General features: G+C 44.2%; 1 protein-coding gene across 1 annotated transcript; it reads right to left on the reverse strand.

Annotated features, from left to right (window-relative positions):
* Window positions 1-855: 855 nt before the first annotated feature.
* Window positions 856-19060, reverse strand: LOC121832988 (transcription factor SPT20 homolog). The gene is made up of 10 exons (XM_042290149.1): window positions 18576-19060; window positions 15860-15997; window positions 14277-14320; window positions 13297-13360; window positions 11951-12064; window positions 10078-10884; window positions 5425-5643; window positions 4581-4958; window positions 1277-1564; window positions 856-984 (listed from the first exon to the last, which is right to left on the reverse strand). The coding sequence occupies exons 1-10, from the start codon at window positions 18666-18668 to the stop codon at window positions 856-858; spliced, it is 2274 nt and encodes a 757-aa protein (XP_042146083.1). The 5' UTR covers window positions 18669-19060.
* Window positions 19061-23920: the final 4860 nt, after the last annotated feature.

Genomic DNA, 23920 nt, shown 5'->3' on the forward strand with positions numbered 1-23920 from the left:
ATTCTGCTGAGTGTCTAGTGAAGAAAAATGTTGGGTATTACATTAGTTTCCTAACGATTGTTTTCCTAAGCAAAGTCGGAGTGTTCCTAATAAAAACGACTATAATTTATTTTACAATTCATGTACTCAGATGAAACTTTGCACTGAATTCTGCCTTGCAAATGCCAGTATATGCCATAAATGTCATTCATATTAAGTGAAAGGTTCAAAAGTGGACTCTCTTGGGTAGTGTCCCCCCTTAACAAACGAACTACCAAAAGATGGCGTCTGCTCTCAAATGCAAAGACAAACTTTTTGTGCAGCGCTCGAAGGCCGTGCGCCTTGCCGCCTTGAAAGCGTGTGGGTGTGCCATGCTGTGCCATCTTGCGGCATTTGTCAGAAATGGGAGTGAATCTTCAACACACTTCCTATGTAGCAAGGTGGTGCCCTTCAGATGCCTCTCTCTTTTTCCACCGCGGTCGGGACTGTTACGAAGCAGATGAGATGGCCGTAGAACATACGCAAGCTTATTGGGAACTTCAGAAATGGCAGAAGCAGCAGGAAGGGCCTTCATCAGGGGCCCTGCAGATGAATGCCGATAACTGGAAGACCCTTTGCACATTCTGCTCATACCAGTCTGTCAGCATGACCAGGCTCATATATTTTCTAGTTTAGAGCACCGTATTATCATATCTGGGCCATGCCTCCCAAGGAAGAGTTTGGCAGAGCTACGAACCAACCACCCCTTCAGTATATGCATTACTGCTAACGAAGTCCGCATGTTTCAGCAACGCTTCACCGCAACAATGTTGAAAGGGGTAGGGGTTTCCGGGCCGCTATGCGAAGGAGATGAGCATTCCTCGAGATCCTAAAATTCTAGAGCCTCCGCACAAATGCCTGGTTTGGTCGCACTTCAGTTACTGCTAGGCTGGGTAGGTACTCTACACGGGTGTAAATGAACGGAGTATCCGCACGCTCGAAAGACCCTGGTCGCAACTCCGGGAACTAGGTTTGAGAACCAACCGTGGATGAGAATGGCAAGGTGCGTCTCTCGAATGCCCGGCTCCCAGCATGCATTCGTTGCCTTCGGCCGCGCATGCATACTCAAGGCTTGCGAGATGCCGAAGCGTCGCCGAAGGCAGTAGCACTGTGGCGCCTGAAACGCGTCTCCGACCGGTGCGTTTACAGCATCCACAAAAGTGGTCCCTCGATTTCCACCCGGTGACGTCCTACAAGTGCCACGCCAGACTCTGGGCGGCCGAGCCGCGGACAGAGGATGGCGGGGAAATGTTTGCACCTGCGGGGCCTGCGGCGGCACACCGGCCCGGTAGGGTGCCCTGTGCCCGGCGGCCACGGGCAGCACCCTCTCGCCGGCGTAAGGGTACTGGGGCGGAGGCTTCATCGCCACCTGCGCCGGCTGCTGGCCGCCGGACGACGTCACCACTTGCGTTCCTGTGAGCAGCTGCTGCTGCTGTTGCGGTTGGGCCAGCTGTTGCTGAGGGGACTGTTGTTGGATCGGGGAAACCGCCGGCTGCTGCGCTTGCTGGGGCTGCTGCTGCGGTTGCTGCAGGCCTGGCACTGCGCCCTGTCGGAAGCGAGTGAGGGAGCTGGTAGGAAAAGATTTCCTGGCTGGAACGCAATTCTATATGCGTCGCATACCTTATCGCCCCTCGCGCGATGAAACTCTTTTGACGCCGGTTTTCTTTTAGAGACTCATTACTTATCCACCCCGTCGACAAAAAACTGACTGATAGACAACTCATTAATAATTAAACATGCGAAACAAGCGCCAATTCTTGGGGACGAAATGTTTCGAGACCCACTCGGCCTCTTCTTCGGGGGCGACTATGGCCACAACCATTAAAAGGACACAGACACTCCTGAAAAATTTTCTTTACAATTTTTTGCCAGGCGATCTTGTGTGGTTCCAGGGGACTACCCAATCAATATTTTGCTGCAGACTCGTGTATATATTTAATAAAGTAACCAAACTCAACCGATTGAAACCGAAACACGAGCATGAAAGATCAGGGCCGGAAGTCATGTAACTACATTTGACTGCATTTTTTTTTTCTCCTCCACTTTTCTGGTTTTCGAAGCATGCACGATGATGACGAACTTGCGTGAACCGTTTGTCGTGCGATTGTTTTGCACTTATATCCGTTCCGTTCAATATTCTACGCTTGAAGGCCGATTGGTTGGTACCACGAAAAACAGTTACGAAGTAGCGGACCCACGTCCGTCGCAACGTTGGCCTGTCGTGTGCTACCATCGCGTCATCCAGCCCACGATACGTTGGCCTTTTGAGAATGATGCATACATGTACTTCCTGTGATCTTTGCAACATTTCTGTTTCGATCAACGTTCTTAAAAGGTTAAAACAGCGCAAAAACGACGGACAAGGTAAAGGAGGACACGGACAGAGCGCTGCGCTCTGTCCGTGTCCTCCTTTACCTTGTCCGTCGTTTTTGCGCTGTTTTAACCTTTTAAGAATGTCATACCAACTCGCCCAGGCTTCAACTTTAGCATCGATCAACGTATTTGTAGCTTTTGGGAGGCCCCAAAAAATGGGGTTCATTCTTTTTTGTCTTTAATATTGAATGTTTGTCTTAGATAACCCACAACTTTGAATATACTGTAAACGACTTATTTTTCGTGGGCTCAATATTTTGCGATTTAGGTCAAAGCTGAATGAAGCATTGGAATAATTTGCGGGTTCCAATTTTCGCAATAAAGTGAGATCTCAATATAGATTCTAATGAGTTTCCATTTTACCGGAATTGTTTGTGGGAACTACTTTTCGCGACATGCAGGCGATTTGTGAAATTCGCAAAAATTAGGGCTTCGCGAAAATTAAGTTGTTTAGAGTATTTAAAACACATAGTTTGAACACCACTTGACCATGGAAACGAGAGTAAGAGCTGCTGAAACCGGCGAATTCTCAACCAACTGTTTTCGGGCAGAAAGAAAACAAAATTCAAACCACCAAATTGTGTTCTGGGTAGTTAGGCTCTTATAGGTCATGTTCAAATAAAAACCTCGGCGTGTGTAAAAACCAGTTAGTGCCCCTTTAATGAGCGGTGTACTAGTCCTCAATAGCCATAGCCATAGCCACCCCTGAAGACGCCACTAGGACTTGAAATGTTGGATCCATGAGAATTAGGGCTTGGCTGGACACCTTCAATTACTGTTCCCAATATCAGGCAGATTTCTGTCAATTGTTCATATTAACAACTTATTAATGAATCCTCTAATTGGAATACCATTTTCAAACACTAAATTGAATGCTACATCTTATTGCACAAATAATATCTCTACATCACCACAAGGTGCTGCATCGAAATTACATAAAAGAAGAAAGATTTGTTTTCTAATATTGTAAAGAACTTCATTTTCGCAAAAACACTTAATTTTCGCGAAATTTGCGACTATTCTAATATTGAAAAGAATAAATCCCACTAGTGTGCTTTCCTATGGCAGTGGTCTCAAACTCATTCAAGTGTGGGGGCCATATAGCCCACCCTCAAGAGGTCAAAGGCCAAGGATATGGGGGGGGGGGGGGGGGGGGGCAATATTATGATATTTTGGGAAAAAGGTATAAACAAACAAACAGCAGTGGTGTTTCACGTTGCAAAGCAGCTGACTGTCCCAGCAACACATCAAAGATTTTCTAGGCAAGGAACCTTGTGCTGTCTACTTTTTGTAAGCTCACAGTTTTGCCGTCTTTAGCTTCCGTTTGCATGCACGACTACTTCGGGCCTCCACATGATGTTATAAGAAGATTTAAAACACCGCCACACCACAGCGCTGGCAGTTTTTAATAGAACGAGAGCAAGCACACCATCGTTGCCTTTCCTTTTCCTTTTCATAATGCAGTTTCTACTCTCCTAGCGATTTTTATAGCAGCATTATTAGAATATGTTTTTATAATTTTAAAACTTTTGTATGGCAGCTAGACGCTCGAGCTCATAGCTTTATTTTTGGCAGTTTCTTCTGATGAAGAGTTTGGGCAGCCGGGGTGCCTCCCTGGGCAGAGAGATTGCACTTGTAGCCTAGGTGGTATTGCCATTCCGCTTGATTTAGACAAGAAAATAATGAGAAGCTAATATTTAGACAAAGTAATACTCCGTCCAAAAGATAAGCAGATTAGTGCAAAATGCGTGAACATGTTACAGAAGCAGAGTTTCGTTTTGAGCGGAAATAAATTGACGGTATAAAACTAGGTATTATTCATGGTGCAGATGGCACCTGAGGCAGATGAATGGAAGCTCGCAGCCGCGGGATGCTTGCGGACCCCATCCCAAAGCATAGCAGGCCGGATGCAGCCCACAGGCAGAGTGTTTGAGACCTCTGCACTATGGTAACAAATACGTAGCATACCACCATCATTCACGAAATAATCCCAAAAATCATACTTCACGGAATTTGCGAAATAATGAGCTTGCGAAAATGAAGTAGTTTACAGTAACCAAATTTAATCTAACAGACCATTTTTACCTCACACTTCGCGCTTTTGCACAATCACAATTCTCCTAATGCAATTCAGTCTATCATCACTGTTTTTTGAGAGACCCACCAGGTTTAAGAGGTCATTGACCAACCTGAATGACTTGCTGAAACTGCTGTCCTGGCTGCTGCCCCGGTTGCTGCACCGGCTGCTGCTGTTGCTGCTGCATCTGCTGAGGGACCTGCCTCTGATGTTGCTGCTGCATCTGCTGAATGATGATCTGCTGGGGGTGCCTGAGCGGCTGTGCCTGCTGGCCCGGCTGCTGAAGACCCCCGACGGGAGGCTGTCCGTGCATTGCCTGCTGGAACTGCTGCACCGTCAGCGGGCGCTGTTGCTGCTGCTGCTGACGCTGAAGGCTCTGCACCAGCAGCTGCTGCTGCTGGGGCGTCAGCTGGCGCATCTGCAGCTGACGCTGCCTCAGCTGCATCATCTGCTGCTGGGTGAGCGGCACACCACCCTGTGTGGGCCACGACTGGGGACAGAGAGGGGGAGCAAATTGGATCGTCAGCCCTTTGAAAGGACCTCATAAATCGGTTCCTTAACGCCAACACACCATCAATCATCAATATTTCAAAGAATTAATTTGGCGGAGTAAGGAGTAAATAGTTAGAAACCTGATTTCGCTACCTACGGCCTCTTTCTGCTAAAAAAAAAGCGTCTGATTGGTGCAACACTCGACAGATAATGGCGAGGGTGCAAGGGTGCTTTAGATATTATAATAGTTTAATTTTGCCATAAAAACAAAACAAAAACAAAATTGTACTTTTTTCTTTAGTTGTTAGGTCAGTAGGCTTCTGCACTGCTGCACAGGCTGGGAGGGATTCTTGAAATACCACAGAAAATGGATAGGAGTTCCTCGAGTTTCAAATGGTCCTCGAGATTACGAATACAGAGTCCCGAATTTTTTTCGCGGTCAGTGCTACGCCACGCTTGCTGACCTGACGCTGTGTCACAAGGCCCTGCTGCGTGACCACGACGGGCAGCCCAGCTGGAAACTGCTGCCTCTGCTGCATCTGCTGCAGGAACTGCTGCTTCTGCTGCATCAGCTGCATCTGCATCACCGGCTTCAGGGCTCCCTCGGGGGGACGCACTGAGCCGGCCACCGCTCCTCCCGCACCCCCTGGCTGCTGCTGCTGCTGCTGTTGCTGCAGCAACAACTGCGAGAAACATTGAGAAGTTATACAGGCCGACAAAAATCAGGGAGCAGAGAATTTGTCCTGCACAAACCATGCTCAATGTGTGGTTTCTGCTAATTTTTCTGCCTTTTTATTATCTATTTCTTTAACTAATTTATTTTTTATTGTTTTTATTTCATTTCAGTACTTATATTTTATTATTTATTTATGCAAATTTAATAATTTACTTCGCCAGAATGGCTCTGCTACGCAGCTCGGTGGCTGTAGTGTCTGACTGCCACCCTACCAACCCCGGCTCAAGCCCCGGCGAGGCGTGTTTCTTACGTCGGTGTTATGTAGACCTTTGTAAACTAATATGCGTATATAACCTTAACAACATGTAACGCTTCCACCAGCGTGTCACTCGTTTGTGACGCTCGTCCGTGACAATTTCCTCCTAGAAAACGACTCATAAAACACATTCTGTATTAAAAAGGAACAGGCCTGCGTTTCTGCAGTGCTTTGGTGCAGAATATGTTGACATTGCTTGTCCTCTACGAGGGCTATATTTCACCGATAAAGGGGCCATGTGCCTGGAAGAGCATTCTGTTTTATTATTTGTAATACCGAAATGAAATTGTTACAGTTTATGGTGCTTTATCTTCTCTTCATAAATCTGGCATTATATCTGATATAGCTTGTTTTTTCAGGTTCTCAATACAATGTACATGCCGTAAAAACCATGTTCTTGCGCACACATGAGGCATGGCAACAAACTTAAAAAAGCCCAGTGTAGTCAAATTAATTAACTCACTCCTTTCAAACCATTGAGAGCAGTGAACAACAAAAACAATGTGTGCAATGAGTCATTTTAACATAATTAAAAATAGTAAAGATACAATTTCAAGGGGCTAACAATGTTTCTTAATCTTTTTTTTTATAAATATATATAAAAAAAATATATCATAAAATACCGCAAAAGCGCCCACTTCGTTCAAGCGCCCACAATTAACATTTCCCAAACTTGGGAATTCTGCGAGTTATACATTAAGCGCCAAATTTGACCGGGTAAGCGCACATGTCTAGATTAACCCAGTTTTCAGTGGAAGTGGGGTGGGCACTTCTCCGGTATTTTACGGTACACTCTAACCAAACCTAGATACTTGCATTCTACATATTCTAAAGTATAGGTATGCCAAATTTCGTTGTGATAGAACAACGTTAAGAACAGAAATTCTTGTGCACAGACTGCGAAAATGCTCCAAAATTACATAAAAAGAAAAACATGTTTGAATGTTACCATAGATGTGTCGCTGTACTCTTTTGCGGTGCAGAAAATATTATGTTCATAAATTTCTGAGAGAAAATGAAGCTACAGAAGACTGCAATGAAGAGGAGACGAATAGGTCTACTTGCAAATGTAAACTGGAGTGGGACGTCACAACTTGAAGAACGACGCAGAGAAATACGGCTCAAATTCATGCCGTTCTGGGTTGCCTGGAGGTCTTCAAATGCGCATTTGACCAATTTCATGATCATAACTGGCACTAATTATATTTATAAACCAAATATCAAGATTCAAAAATAGTAAAATAATAAAACCCAAAACCACTTTTTTTTGGAAAATATTGCCGGTTTTTATTTGAATCTCCCTTTAAATTGCAACAAGCCCCACAGAGGGTAATGAAGCGTCAAATATCCATGCAATTTCGTTCAATAGAGACTCAGCCCGTTGCTGCTTCTGCTTGGATATCTCCTCTACAGTACGCTCCTTCCTCTTGCGGGGCACTGTGAAGACTGCGCAACATTCAGCGAGAGCCTCATTGCGCGAAATGCACGTGAGACAAGAAGAGGAGAATGGCACGTAATGACTAGTGTGTCACAAGTTGCCCTTGTCACAGTGGTTGAGCATCAGGCTCAAAATCTGTGTCACATACATGTGCACGGATTTCATGTTACAGATCCAAATTTTCCCGGGACGACTGTCCAAAGAAATGCAATGGCACTTGAAAACAATGTCTTGGGAGGGGAATACCAGTTAGTTTTGTCAACAGATGATGGCGCTTTTCACTTTGCGGGGGTTCCATATGGTTTCCTAACAATTAACAGCACATATCTCCATTTGCCAGAAAAAAAAAATGTTAAAAAGAAAGGTGGCCTTTTGGTTTGTCTAACATCTTCTGGAAAAAAACAACGGAGAGAGCCGCTGAGAGACTCGTTGGGAGCATTGGCCCAGAAAAAGGAAGCAAATGTCCTTGATCTCCATCCAGCTGCATACGGGCTGCTGTGTTGCCAACAGTTATGTAACAAGACTTCTTTCCTTGCACTCCCTGTTCCTTCAAGTTTATTTCTATGTCAGATTCAATTTTTTGTCATTTTTCCTGTTTTTCCTTATACCATTCACATCTGAATACAGAAATTGTTCAAAATGATCTTCAGTTACAGGATGGGTACTGAACCGGAACCAGGTACGAATCGCGTCAATGTCCCACTCCAGATTTTGACAAACACCACCTGTAGGCGGCTTTCTTGTTTTTAAAGCATTATTGATAATGCACACAGTTACTCTGCAATATACAACGAAAGCAGACTACTGTAAACTTTTGCTAGTTCGACTTCGGTAAATTCGACTTTCCGTTTAATTCGATCGTGTTCGAAAGTCCCGGCGAGCACCCATACATTTCTGTGGGAGGAAAAGTTTGATGGTTCGAACTTGGGAAGACTCCACATCGGATAATTCCTCCCGAGCGAATGCACGCAGGCTCACATTGCACGGCACCACAGCAGAAAAACCACCAACGTACCGCGAAACACGGGCCCTTTGCTGCAAAGCCGAACGCACACAAATATGCACCTGCTGCTCTACACCGTTGAGATGGACCGCAGCGAATGACACGAGCCAGCCAGTGCAACCAATCTGGCTTGGAGTAGCGCAGAGAGCATAGCACGTGGTCGGGCGCGGAGACAGCGCACGCTCTCAAAGTGCATAGTGTGCGGTCCACCTTGCGTGCTGGAAAGCGCGGGTTCATTTTTCCTTTTTTTGTTATTTTTCTCTGTCGCCGATGGTCTGGCCGCACAGCGCCAAAATCAACCTGTAAAATTTTTTTTTTTTAGTGCGTGATTTTTTGTGGACGTGACATTCACTTACGCGGCTCTCCAGAACATGCTGTTGGGCACGCGTTTTAAGCGCAGACGGCAGCAGACCATTGTGAGTACTTCGGACAATAAAAGGAAGTTTAATTTTAACCGTTTTTCTGTCCTTTTTTTTAATTCGATCATTCGAATAATTCGACTAAATAGACCGATCTCACCAGCCAGTTTGACTACGCCACCGCTGCCACAATGCATCGAGGGAACGTTAGTCTTCCTGCATGTGCGACAGCCTCGCTGGAGCTCTGCGCGTGCAGGGCACGAACAGTCTCGTGTACAGATGATTGCCTGCTGTAAACTAAAGTTATGGCTGCCTCGCGCATGCGTCGAACGCTTGGTGAGATCGGTCTATTTCAAGGTCCCGTCAAGCTCGAATTAACAAAAGTTTACTGTTTTTGAAGCCTCTAACTTCACATGGGATTCAGAACTCGAGCTGCAGATCTCAAGACACTTCTGGTTGGGCCAATGATCCCTAAATGCAACATGGTGAACATTTATTTCTCAACGATGCGGGGGACGAGCCTCATGGCACAAGAGGACAAAATGTTTTTAAGCAATCTCCTTGGGCTTATTTTCAGTTCGAAAATGGTTCAGTAGGTCTGGTGTGTCTAATATAGCAGTTTTTTCTTTTGCTAGACCATAGCATAAGTAGGTTTGGAAGTGCAGCAATGTGATGCAGATAAGCATGTTCAGAAAAAGCATACTAAAAAGCATGAGCCTTATGCTGTGTTGTCTTCCTAGTCCACCCCTACTAGGGGCCTTTTAAATATAGCATGTCAGTTAGATATCTTTTTAAATGTCCTTAAATTCAAGGTATCTCGTAATTTACAAACCAAAGGTCCCAAAAAGGGCAAAACTTTTCTCAAGCCCACCTGCAAGCCAAACTTGGTGACTGGCTACAATAAAATACTGCATAAGCACCCACTTCATACAAGCGCACAATATTAACCTTTCCCAAACTTGAGAATTCTGCAAATTTTACGTTAAGCGCCCGCCTTCTCCAAAGCACTGGCATCAACTTAAAATTTTTTCCCTCTTTGCGGTGGCCACAAGACTGCCAGCGGTGATGGCGGAGATATCATGTGAAAATAAATGTTTTTTCATTCCATTCTCCCTGCTTTCAAAGCTCTTGGTGTTTAGCCATTTGACAGGACAAGCGGCCATGTCTAGAATAACCCAGTTTTCAATGAAAGTGGGGTGGGTACTTCACCGGTATACTTTACGGTCGTGTGCCAGTACCACCACGGTAGACAACATTCAGCATATTGACAACGGACCTACTGAAACTACAGCCATTTCAGCAATACCTCTAACAAGATTTCTCACCTGCGGCTTGTTGATGGTCATAATGCTGATTCCCTGACCTCCCGCAAGTGACACTTTGATGTCTCCGCTCGATACGCTCACCATCCGTGCGGGGAACTGGGAAGTTGGCACCATCTGTTGCTGCTGAAGCTGCTGGCTAAGTTGCTGCTGCTGCTGCTGCTGCTGAGGAAGCTGCTGCTGTTGTTGCTGAGGGGATGGAGACGAAGCGAGTTGCTGCTGAGAGAGTTGCTGTGAGAGTTGCTGCGACAGCTGCTGCGAAAGTTGCTGAGACAGCTGCTGAGAAATTTGCTGTTGCTGCTGTGGAACTTGCTGTTGTGAAACTTCTTGCTGGGAAACTTGCTGTTGCAAAACTTTCTGTTGAAACGCTTGCTGTTGCGAAATCTGCTGTTGTGGAACTTGCTGCTGGGAGACTAGCTGTTGCTGTGGCACTTGCTGAGAAAGCTGTTGCTGGAGTAGTTGCTGGGAAAGTTGCTGTTGTGAAAGTTTCTGTTGCGAAAGCTGTTGCTGTAGCTGCTGCTGCTGCTGCTGTTGTTGTTGATGTTGAGCAAGTAATTGTTGCATCTGATGTTGCTGTTGCATGCTTCGGAAGGCGGCAAGGCTGGGTGAACTGGTTACCACTGGGACTGTGGTTGGTGGAGTTGGAGGTTTCGGAGGCGTGGGTGGAGACAGAGGCTTGGGCATGATCAGCAGCCGTGGATGGTAGAGCTCTTCATCACACAGAGACTTATTCTTCACTGATTCCGCGACCCAATCTGGTGTCACAATCCTTAGCTTGTTTGCTGCTACCATGGCTCTTTCATATTTTGCCTGTAGAGTGAAGGAATGCAACAAGTAAGCCTCTGTAGTATGTGCTCCTCATAATTTTTCGTCTGTCTTGAGTTTCACAGTGCTGGAAGCTGTTCCCTTGAACTAGAAAAGTACTATGCTCCGACAAAGAAGGGCTTTGCAGGTACTATAGAGCTATTAGATATTGCAGCCCAAAAAGAATAGCTATCCATTAGAACAATGTACTGAATGTACCTTGTTCTAATGTACCCAGTCAAAAAAACTGCCTGGTCAAAAAGGCTACTCTATTTCATACCTTGGTTCACTACATACCTTTAAAAAAGAATCTCCATGAGACAGTTCATGAAATATGCCTCCAAGTATGAAATCGACAACTTTTTTCAACTCTCTTCATGGCTTCAAAGACTAACAGGAGCATTAAATGCCAGTTTTTCTACAGTTGTACATTAATACCAATTATACACTCACAAACAAGAATACAATAAATCTCAGTGCACCCCTCATGGAAGTCAAATCGGCTGAAAAAGCTGATCAGCTCACTTTCGTTACGCGACCCAAGAAGCTCACAAAAGTTGTTTGTCTTGGAGGAGTTGCCCTGGACAATGCTATAAACTTCATATTTGGAAGAAAAAAAAAAAAAGAATCCCAGATATTTCTTTTTAAACCGTCAAAGGTGTTGTTGCCGGCCCTTTGAAAATCTCAGACTTCTTATCACGTCACACATAGCCTATGCAGAGACTAAGACATCTGCTTCTTGTGCAGGAGTTGCGGTGATGTCAGAGTGACGCCGAGCTCTGATTGGCTTTGATTAAAAGGATAGTGGGTAGACCTCAATACTAGATGCCTTGAGGTCTACCCACTATATTCTTCAATCAGCCAGTAAAAACTCGACGTTCCGACATCATCGCAACCTTTGTGCAAGTAGCAGGTGAACTTGCGCTATGCATAAATCTATGTCCAACCATTTCTTGGGTTGGGTCATCTTTTGCAGTCATCTTTAGGTGTTTCTCCAACAACAAGAAACTGGAAGTAGGAGTTAGAGGGTGGATTTTCCTCAAGATGTAACACAGTCCAGGAGGTGGCTTACCCCTTCTGGCTTTCCTGCCACCAGATGGGTGCACGAAGCATCCAAGTCCGGCTGGAACCTCCCGCCGTAGAACGTCACCATGGCCCAGACAGCCTTGGTGTCGGCCCTGGACATCTGCAATCGACAATCAAATGTCACTATGTCAGACGTAAGCAACGTATTGAATGCAGTAGCATTTCTGAGCGAACCCTATGCTCTGTCGTGTCTGTCCTTTGGTTTGTGACTACCAAAGCGGATGGCACACATCAGAATGCATATGGGGGGTAATGAACTCAATGAAAGTGATATGATATATTAGTTTCTGGATGACAAATACAGTTACTAAGGGTCTTATGTCTATATACATATTATGTTTATATCTCAGTAGTGAGAGAAGCTTATGAATAGCAAAAATGTTGTAACTAAAGTCTTTGGTTGGTTACAGGAAGCCCACGGGAGGCGGACAGCTTGATCAAAAAATTGTGTGAATTGGTTTTAAATGAGACAGAAGACATCATAGACATTAACGAGATATTCCTGAAATTTTCGCAGCAGTTCCTAAGCAGTTTAATAAAGAAACATTTACATGGTACAACACAGTGCAAAACTGTCTTATACCATGTAAATATTTCTTAATTACATGTGAACGAAAAACCATAACTTTTGTTTCATGCAAGACATTCATTTCAAAACTCAGTTGTTGCTCAACGTGCTTCCGCACATTACATTCCATGTTGCTTCTACAAAGCATTATATGCTAGCTTAGTTCAACTTGCTTAAAATGTAACAATTAATGCGGACTCCCCAGGTTACAATTCATTCTTCCATTACTAAAAGTTTTAGCAAACATTTCAAATTTTAGCATTCATGTTTTTTAACTGTCACCATTCCTGATGTAAAACAATATGACACAAACAAAAACAACTTCTGCCCTCTCAACCTTGGGCCATGAGCAGAAAACGTACACACAGAAAGCAAACTTATTTCTTTCTTCTTTTGGCAGAGCAACAAGCTAACAAACTTGATCAGCTCATAAACCTGAACTTTCCACAGAAAAAAGTTTGACAGACAGATTAATGACAAATTAATTATCAACGAAAAATAAATGAATGATTATGCAGTGACTAAAACAAAGTGTTTCTTTCATTTTAAGTCAATGTAGATCACCAACACGCTCAAGTCTTTAATGATTATGCAGTTTCCCCACCTTCTTCAAGCTCATCCTCACTATCCACTGCCTCACTATCCACTGTTTTTATGCAAGTGTGCCTTCCGTGCTTTCTCACTTTTCCAAGTGCCCTGCCACTTAACACCTGGTCATTGCCAACAGCTTTTGTTGCTTTGTAAGCAGCGCCGATCAGACTTACCTGGGACGGGCAGATAGTGCAGTTTGAGAAGATCCTGTTCTTGTGTGGTGAGAATGCCTCCAGGCTGTTTGGTCTTGTCAAGGATTTCAACAAAGAGACGAGTGTTTGGTGTAGAGAGTCCCAACGTTCGATCGCAAGTTTTCACACATTTTTTTCCATCACCGTTAAATGGCTCCTGACATCCTTTACAATGATATAATCTGTCACATAAGTATGGCCACCAGAATTCTATAATCCACACTTACCCGGAAGTAAAATATTAGACCAACTCCTGTCAAAAAACAAAACAATCCAATAACAATACCGTAATATTCCGAGAGACAGCCCACCTAAAATTGAAAAGCAAATCGGGTGCAAATAAGAAGTGGGCTGACTTTCGGTGTGTGGATAAAAAAAAGTTGAAAAAATGCTAGTTTTGGATTTTGTGATCTGCAAAACTTATAATTGCAGGTAGGGGTGATGAACCAAAGATGACCGCCCTTTTACGTCAGCAATGTTTTCTTATCTCCCACCGTGGCTAAGTAACACCCCTTCTGCCGAGGTCACCATGGGCCAGAGCCAGGCACGTAGCCAGGATTTTGTTTTGTGGGGGGGGGGGGGGGGGCCGCCCATGACAAAATGCTGTATGAGGGGGAGGGGGGAGAGGAGGTCCCAGCAAAATGGAAGATTTCGGGGGGGGGGGGGGGCCGGGCTCCATGGGCCCGTCCCCTGGCTAAGTGCCTGGCCAGAGCCTTGCAATTACTAGGAGTAAGCTATCCTTCAGTGTATTTGAAAAAAAAAAAAAAAGTAAATCATGCCAAAAATAAGGGGCTACTTTTGGCATTTATTGACACTGTGCTGAAAAACACAAAACCAACGATCATACGGAGCTTTTACTATCGAGTGGGAAAGAGCGCCATCGGCTACGTTCCTATAATACTAAAATGATGTAAACAAGCACAATTGACGTTCATGCATAAAAACCGATGACAGAAGGATACGGCAGCAAGGCACCGCATTTTAGAGACAGTCGCACCCATGAGCTCTGCAAGAAAACGAAAGCAAGAAAAGGAAAATAAAGGAGACTGTCTTTGTTAGTTTCTTCGAAAGGATTTACTTCTTCCAAGTTAATCCACCAAATAAAATAAACAAAAAAAAATACTACATATAAAATGCGATGATGGCCCGGGTCATATCTTTTATATTTATGTCAAAAATATATCTTGGCAGGAGCATTCAGCTATATGTGAACACCATAGCTAATTATATTCCAGAGATAAAAAATTTTGAAGCTTCAGGCGTGGACACTGCTGAGTTTTTGCTACGGTACTTGGCACAGCTGTCAATTTGATACCAAAGCATGCATGTAGTAGTAATTTTTTCTACTTATTTTATTAAAGGCTTACGACATCTACACAGGTTATTAAAAATTCCAATAAAAGATTTCTATACTAAGACATTTACGAAACACTTTAAACAAACACATTATTTGCCAACAAACTACTTCATTTAAAACGAGGAATGTATATAAAAATGACCATCTTTAAATGCACCTTACAAATATCTACTGCGTGCATGCTTAAGTGTGATATTGACGGCTGTGCAAAGTACCATAGTGAAACCTTGGCAATCTCCACACCTCCAGCTTCAAAATTTTATATCTCCGGATGAAAATTAGCTACAACGTTCCCATATAGTGCAAAAATATGGTTTTTCAAAACAAAAAAAAAAAAAAAGACTTGAATCACTATAGCACGGTCTGATGTAAAAACACCGTGAAGCAGAAAAAAAAAATTTAGCATGATTTATATTTCTTCAACATTCCTGGGACTTACCATCTTTTTTTTAATAAAAATTGTTAAAACAAGTATAATGCTGACTTAAGTAACATGAGGTATTTGTTTTATTCACATGTTTTGTGACTGTATTTCACTCTTCTACTTCCTCAGTCATAACAATTAAATAAATAAAATGACACTTTTTAAGTAGAGCTTTCCTAAATACAGGCAAAATCAGGACAGTTAATCTAAAGTGAGTGCAAGACTGCAGGCAAAATTGCTACAGCCCCTCAGAGCTTAGATGTCTAAATCATTTATCCATCATCTGTCCATCTTCCTGCGCATGGTCTTTCATAGACTAAACGAATCAAGTGCAGAGAATGTCCTGTGGCTTGCACTTTTAGTATGTGCTTGAGCCTTCGACTGTACTCTGACCTCAGATAAAACAAAGTGTACGGTGAGAAAAGACGTGCTGAAATCCATATTTGTACCAATTTCCTCTCCTCCCATTTCTCTAAATATTAGAGTCAACCAATATTATTGTTTTTGTTGCTTTGCCCATCTTGGGGCAGGTGTGGCACAATCCTTGGCAAAAATGGCACTTTGGCACAAGATGTAGCAGACGACCGTTTGTGGCACAATTTGGCACAAATGACGCAGCATTTCCATCACTCTGGTACAGTTATGACAGATCAAAGCTACGATACCAGTGATAGTACCACTGGACTATTTCTCATTTTGCCTTAAGCAACAATGCTAAAGACAGAAGTGATAGTCCAGTCCCACCTTTGATGCCAGCGACTCACCGTGACAACCGGCTTCTCATACAATTCCAGTGCTTCACCGATGGTGGGACTGTCAGGGTTGTCTGCAATTACATAGGTCACGTTGTCCGACAGGTAGTTGATGAGCCTTCCGCCATTGCGGAATAGGAGATTCTGGAACTGAGAGCAAAAGATTGAAGCCAGATTACCAATAAAACTGAGTATGAGGCGTGACATATTTTGGACTTATGGTATGGAGAGGTAGTGTTGGTTACGACCAGGAAATAAACGAAAACTAACAATGCTTGTTTAATTGCTATTACTTTCTCTTACCACTAGCTGAGCCATCCACTCTAGCATTTGTTTCTATGTACGTAATATACCGATAGCATAAAGTTGGAGCTAATGAATAGCAAAACAAACGAAATGCACCAGCTGTAAGAGATGCAGCATTCTGGTTGGAGTGATGCAAAAAGCCCGTTTTCAACTGCATTCAAAACCGAATATTTGCAAGCGTTCCTTCAGTGCAACTTCCGTCCACCGTTCTGACTTTTCTGCGAAGTCAGAGCAGCGAGTTTGCTCTGAAAGCGCCTTCACTGCATAACTGTTGGAAGAGCGGAGGCACATTTCAGACTGAGAAGTAGAGGAAGTAATCTAACTATAAAAGATTAATCTGATGCAACAAGAGAACTAGGAAAAGCAGTAAAATAGCAATGAGACAAGGAAAAACAGCCCATGAGCAGAAACATTTGTTCCTTGCTTATATACCGGAGGGGTGGTAAGTGATAGCAGCCCTCGAATGAGGAGCAAAGTACACTATCAAATGTTGTTAGCAATTACAGTAAGCCAGAGCAAATATTTTAAGTTTACTTGCTTGGAAACTGTCCCTACACTTCATTCACAGGACCATATGTATTTAGAGTACATTTGTAATGGTTGCTGTTTACCAGAAATTTAAAGGGTTTGGTAGTTCTTGTAAGAGCTAGTCTGAACTTCGACCCTCTTCGAAGTTTTGGCTTGAAGGCTATACTGAATTCATCCCACCTCCCATTCATCACCTGATCTCACTCTGCATGTGGGCACGGGCGGTAGCACTATCACGTGGTGAAAGGTAGACATACAACTGGTCCGACGACCACAAAGCTTTTGGAAGGCACTCACTTGATCGAATGACGTTTTAGCAAACTGAACGCCCACGTTTCACCGAATGACACTTTAGCGAATATTCGGACGCCGCGAAGCGGCGTTTTCGGGTGGGCTAAATGGGTTCACATTTTTGTAATGGGCCGCCGCAGACTGTCGCCGCGAAGCGGCAACAGTCTGCGGCGGCGTTTATTTAATTTGAAATTAAATAAAACGGGAGGCACTCACTTGATGGAATGACGTTTTGGCGAATGCCCACGTTTCACTGAATGACACTTCAGCAAATAGTCGGACGCCGCGATGCGGCGTTTTTCGGGTGGGCCAAATGGGTTCACATTTTTGTAACGAGCCGCCACAGACTGTCGCCGCGAAGCGGCGTTAGCGCAGCGCGGCGGATGGGTTAACGCGCGCCCCCCGTTAATCGCTAAAACGTCGATTCGCTCAAATGTCCCTGTTCGCTAAAACATCATTCGCTCATGTGACATGGACCCAAAGCCATTGTCAGTTTTGATGTGAACAAAGTATAGACTCGTTTTGAGAACTTACTTTCCCGTTGCAGTCTTTTGTGCCATAAATTCTAGGAGAAAAATGCATTTGAAACGACCTTGATGAGAAGACAAACTTATTCTGTTTTAATTGGGTCCATATCACATGAGCGAATCGACGTTTTAGCGAATAACGGGGGCGCGCGTTAACCCATCCGCCGCGCTGCGCTAACGCCGCTTCGCGGCGACAGTCTGTGGCGGCTCGTTACAAAAATGTGAACCCATTTGGCCCACCCGAAAACGCCGCTTCGCGGCGTCCGACTATTCTCTAAAGTGTCATTCGGTGAAACGTGGGCGTTCGCCAAAACGTCATTCCATCAAGTGAGTGCCTCCCGTTTTATTTAATTTCAAATACTTAAATATCACCGATAAAGAGAGACTACACTTGCTGGCGCTTTCGGCCCCGTTTTTTCCAGTTCTCAGAAACTGCGCGGAGTTGAATATTTCCGGAAATGTTTTTAGAGTTTCTCTCAGGTTCGTTGTCAACTGCTGCCGCAGAAAACTTGGCTCCTATGGCGACAACTAGGGGTCAGGTAGCGGATGCTAATGGGAGAAATTAGTCTTCTACACTCTAAAAGAGTGTAGAAATAACGAAAAACAAAATTAATAAAATGATCCGATGGAATCACGGGACTGAAGGAGCATCAACTGTGATTTCGACAGCTCAACTTTAAATTTATGAAAATTAAGGGTTTTGTGGTTAGACTGGGTCTGCAAAGGACTTACCAACAAGCTTTATATGCTTTTTTTTTTTTTTTTTTTTGCGGTTAATAGGAAACGTAATTTTTGGAACACAAGCGTACAAGAATTACTTCGAGTTTCGTGTGAGCTATTAAACCAATAAGCAAATACCGTTCAAGATGTGTTTAATACCGCGACGAAAACCCCTTTGCAGGCACCAGTTTGTGATGGTGCCGACCTCGGTAAGCGCCAATGACACTCACCCGTTTAACAGCACCAATTCGCACAGGACCGGCGAGTTAAAAACAAGAAATACCCAGCCTCTACGATCATTCCTACATTATATTGGCACCAGTGCATCGCAGATAGGCAAATAAAGGAACACCGACCTCTTCATCGTCTTGAAGATCGTCGGCGAGGCAGAACTTGGCGTTGTCGAAGAGTGGAGGTGGTTTTTCCTTTGATTCGTCAGATTTGCCCATCACGGACAGCTACGGGCGCCGAGAATCCGCCACCAACGTTCTTCTATGCTAATCGAACACTCGCAAAAAGCTCATTTTCTGAGCTTCTTGTGATCGACAGGTATCCATTTCCCGCGTAATCAATGCAGTGTTGCGAGACGGCACTTTACCGTTCGTCTAGGGTCGTCAAATTTAGGCGCGTCAAATAATAAGGACTGTATACGCTTTTAATATCAAAGTAAAGAGTAGTAAAATTTTAAATTTACTACCAAAAACTCGCATTTCAACATTTAGAAATTAAATTAAAAAATTTTACATACGTATTAATTCGTTAATATGAGGCGAAGCTGATATGGGTCCGAGATATGAGGCGGCGTTTTGCTCCGCCTATCTGCCATAGTATTCAGTAGCACGCTCTAGCTCAAAGTTTCTTTTGGCTGTTTTCGCTGCTTGCACATGACGTCATTTCCGATGCCCTCCAGAGAAAAGGGGAAGAAGGAGCTCCCCTCTTATCAGAATCCTCCTTTGTGCCTCCCGGATTTGCACAGGCACGCACAGGCGTCGCTATTCTCCTCCCGGAAGATTAACCCGTCACTCAAAATTCTTACAAAAGCAGCCTTCTCTCTTCTCCTCTTACATGGTGTTCAAAAGTATGCGATATGACGTCTGTGCAAGGAGCCTATAAACAACTGTACTTTCGAGCTCAACACTTTTCAAGACTACAAACTCACCTGTCTACTCATCTCATGAGCATTCAAGACATCCCACGACAAACAGAAACAGTGCTAAATAAATTTCTGTTACAGGCAGAAACATTAGAAATAGTCTCAACTAGTGACAATATTTCTACAATAATACTTAAAAAAAACAAGCAAGCTGGTGATGATTCATGGTAATAAAACCCGAGACTCAGGAACACAGAAGGGGACGAACAAAACACAACGTCCGAGATGTAATGGTGCTACGGGGTGACCGCCCAACAACGCCCCTGTGGCTCAGGACTTTCCTTTGTTCCCACAACTAGCTCTTAATCTGTCCAATTATGCCATCACTCGAAAACCCAGCATTCCTTGGTCGACACATCTGCTTCTCCACTGCCTTATTTACGTAGTGGACACAAGATCGGTTTAAAACATTGTCTATTAATGACCCGATAATACCCCATTTAACTGTCCTACAGTGGCAACTTGAGCACAGTAGGATAGGCTTCGGCACGAGTTTTGCATACTCCCAGCATAAACCATTTGTCACGTAGATCTGGAAGTCCAGAAACTGCAAGTGCCCACTTTTCTCTCTTTTTAGCGTAAATTCCAATTCGAAGACTTCCTGATTATTCTTTCCAAAAATCTTCCCAGCTTTTCCTCTGCCGTACGTTCCAAAATATCGTCGAACAAAACCTAAGGTCTCTGGCGTCCCCCCTAGAAAACTCGACACACTGGAATCTAGACTGTTCAGGTAAATCTCCGACGGAATCGGCGCTACCGCTGACCCGATACAAACACCCTCTTTTTGAAGATACTCCTGTCCACTGTACTCAACCACTGTGGATTGCAAGTAATAGACTAAAATACTTAAGAAACTGACAACCGAAACTGCCGCCCCAGACTGGAATTTTACAAGATTTAGCTCCAGGTGGTCTTTAACCCGTTCCATCAGGAGATTCTTCTCTAAGGAATATAGTGCAAGTTTTTTATGTCCATTGAAAAAACAACCCGACGCTCAAAGCAATGTTCCCTCAAAATCTCAATTAGTTCCGCAGTGTTCCTTAGCGACAACGTGTCCTCTAACGGCACAAAAGAAAAGCCCTTCTGAGTGTACCCTGATACAACTTTCTGCCACGTTCCATTTTTATTAAAAAAAAATTCAATCAAGTCACTTTTCTAAAACAGTTGACAAATGAAATGTTACTAAAGGTCTGGATGAAAAAATTTTTTAACCACCAACACACTGAATGTGATTTTATAATGAAGGTGTCCACATGGCAGAACAAATCATAGTAGAGTACTCCAATGAAATTAATAATATTTTAATCACCATTGTGCAAAAGGACAGTCAGCTGACTAGATATAATGACAGACCAGCTTGTCTACACCACAACCAGAATCTGAAGGTATAAAAAATTGCTGAAAGGTAGAACACAACCTGAATGCACACACAAACAGATGTCACAACCAAATCAAATTGAAAACAATTCCTGAAAGCACAGAGATAAAACACAACACAAATGCTCAAAGATACTGGGTTTCAAATCTTTTAGAATACATGGGGATGATTAAGCAACATTATGTATAGAAAAATCAAACTGGTAAATTTGACAAGATTATGACAATGTTAGTGTGAATATTTGATAGTCATTTCAAAGTTTTCACAGTATCACATCTAACATAGATGTGATATATAGCATGCATAGATCAGAATGCATGCTAAAAGTGACACTGGATGGCTTAAGTTCAAAACGGGTGGAGTGTCATCAGTAACAGCAATCCCATATTTGCTCTAACAAGAGCTGTTACAGTAAATAGAGTAGTATGGATAGAAAGAAAGCAGCTTGTAAATTAGGGCTCCACCTCACGTTACACAAAGTATGAGCAAATTATACAACGGTACGAAAAGAATCAACTACACCAACATAAAGGACATACATAGCTGTGGCTATCAGTTCAAGACTTGAGCACCAAACTTTGAGGATAATACTTTGAAATTGACTGAAGATTGCATGCACTTATCATACACCAAGGAAGTTCCAAACATAGGGATACACAGATTAAACATCTATGCTACCTAAGTAGGAACACAGCGCACACTTTGCAGGAAAATTGAGAGCTTGAGCTTCCCTTGTAGGAGAAGTGATGTAAAATTGTGCAGTCAACAATAAAATCATTCACTGACAAATAAAACAGGCAATAAATTATCTCGCCGTCACAACGAAAGATTCCAACTAATGCAAGCAGCATGAATGTTTCTCTTCACAACATTATTCTGCATATACCAATATCACAGAATTTCTATAGACACAGCAAGGCTTCCGTGAGGCATGCATACACTCGTGAAAGATGCAAAAGATCATCCATAAATTAAAAAGTTGTAGACACATTTCTCAAACAAGCACAAACTTCCAAGTACAAAATCATTCTATATATAACAACCTACAAATTTTTGCAAGACATCTATAAAGGCACAGGAAATCAGGTGTGCCAAGCTAAAAGAAGCAAACAGAGAAAGAGTTTGAAAAGTTCCCCACCCATTGATCAATTATCATTTTGTTTAGTTCAGATTTATTAAGAACAAGCTCAATTTTGATCCTCTGTAGCCACCCTAAATTGTTTTCCTGTCATGCCTGAGCTTTATGTACCCCAGCTTCCAAACACTACACTAATATTTTTGCCTGCTCTTCACCACAGGGAGACAGTTTTCTGGTTCTATCATTTGGAGGCAATATTGAAAATAATCCGTAGGTTAACAGCGACTTAGGGAAAATAATGTGCATTGCCCCGTTCCCATTAAAAAATTTGATGAAGTCTAGGATTTCATCTAAAATGAGAACTGTATTTCAGGAAGTGTCAGGCACAGTTCACTGATGATCGTAACATAATGCAAATGAAGTGCCTTGATGCCTTGAGACATTTAGGTGATACTACAAAGGCTAAACAGGCTGCACAATGTTATGGCCAGCACTAATTTTTCTGGCATTTGTGCCATTGAGTACCAGAGGTCGGCATTTTAGGTCGCCCTCACTCACCCTCACCCTCACAGCCACACTCACCTAAGCCCCTCACTCACCCTCACCCTCACAGCTACACTCACCTTCAGCCCCTCACTCACCCTCACCCTCACAGTCACACTCACCTTCAGCCCTTCACTCACCCTCACTGAACCTCACGGCCCTCACGCACTCACCGCCCTCACGGCCGTCACGGCCCTCACGCCCCTCACCGCGCTCACGGCCCTCATGCCCCTCACTCACTCACTCATGGCCCTCACAACACTCACCGCCCTCACGCCACTCACCGCCCTCACGGCCCTCACCGCCCTCACGGCCCTCACCGACCTCACGGCCCTCACACACTCATAGCCCTCACGCCATTCACCGCCCTCACGGCCCTCACGGCCGTCACGGCCCTCACCGCCCTCACAGCCCTCACGCCACTCACCGCCCTCACGCCACTCACCGCCCTCACGGCCCTCACGGCCCTCACCGCCCCACGTCCCTCACCGCCCTCACGGCCCTCACGCCACTCACCGCCCTCACGCCCCTCACCGCCCTCACGCCACTCACCGCCGTCACGCCCCTCACCGCCCATGCGGCCCTCACACCCCTCACGCCCCTCACGCACTCATGGCCCTTACGCCACTCAGGCCAGCTTCGGACGGGGCAATTTCGCCCAGAAACTTTACGTCGCAACACCAGCAACACGGGCCGCCCGCGATCACACGCAGCAACCAATTGTTGCAATTTGCCATCGTCATCATAAAATTTTATTTTTCTTGGACTATTTAGACAGAATTACGCGTTATAAACGTGTTTTTATGCATTTAAACCTCGTTAAGAATACTAATGCACCTTTCTGAAACCAGTTTATTTCCAAAAAAACGATCGATTTCAAATCAGAACCAAGTCATTCGGTGTCATCATCACCGGCACGAGGTATCACGTGAAAATTTTGCGTCCCTGATTGGATGCAGCCGCTTCAAACGTATTCGAATTGCTCCGAGTTGCTTGCTTATTTCGAGCCGGACCCGATCTCAGCAATTTGTGTCGATCTAGGGAAAGCTAGAGAACAACCCGCCATTAACACCAAAATTGCTGAGAAAGATGCTCGATCTGAAGGGGGCCTCACGCACTCACCGCCCTCACACCACTCACGCACTCATGGCCCTCACGCCACTCACCGCCCTCACGCCCCTTACGCACTCATGACCCTCACCGCCCTCACGGCCCTCACGGCCCTCACAGCCCTCACGGCCCTCACCGCCCTCACAGCCCTCACTCACCCTCACACTCATGAATTTTCCTGGTTCAGAAACTCACTCACCCTCACCTCACCTGTGAAGATGAGGGTGAGTGAGGGTGAGTGAGGGCCCTCATGAGTGAGGTTTGCCGAGGTATGTTGAGTACTAACCAGTTTTGCAGGAAAGTACATTTCCAAAACAAGGCATACATCCAGAATTCACATTAATATTACTGTAAATCTCTTAATGTTTGCGAGCCCTTAGTTTTCACGAATTTCGCAAATTGAAAAATTTGCGAAATTTAAGGGCACACGAAAATATAG

The sequence above is a fragment of the Ixodes scapularis genome, unplaced genomic scaffold (assembly GCF_016920785.2).
Source record: "Ixodes scapularis isolate PalLabHiFi unplaced genomic scaffold, ASM1692078v2 PGA_scaffold1__304_contigs__length_218370807, whole genome shotgun sequence".
In the NCBI taxonomy this organism is placed as follows: domain Eukaryota; kingdom Metazoa; phylum Arthropoda; class Arachnida; order Ixodida; family Ixodidae; genus Ixodes; species Ixodes scapularis.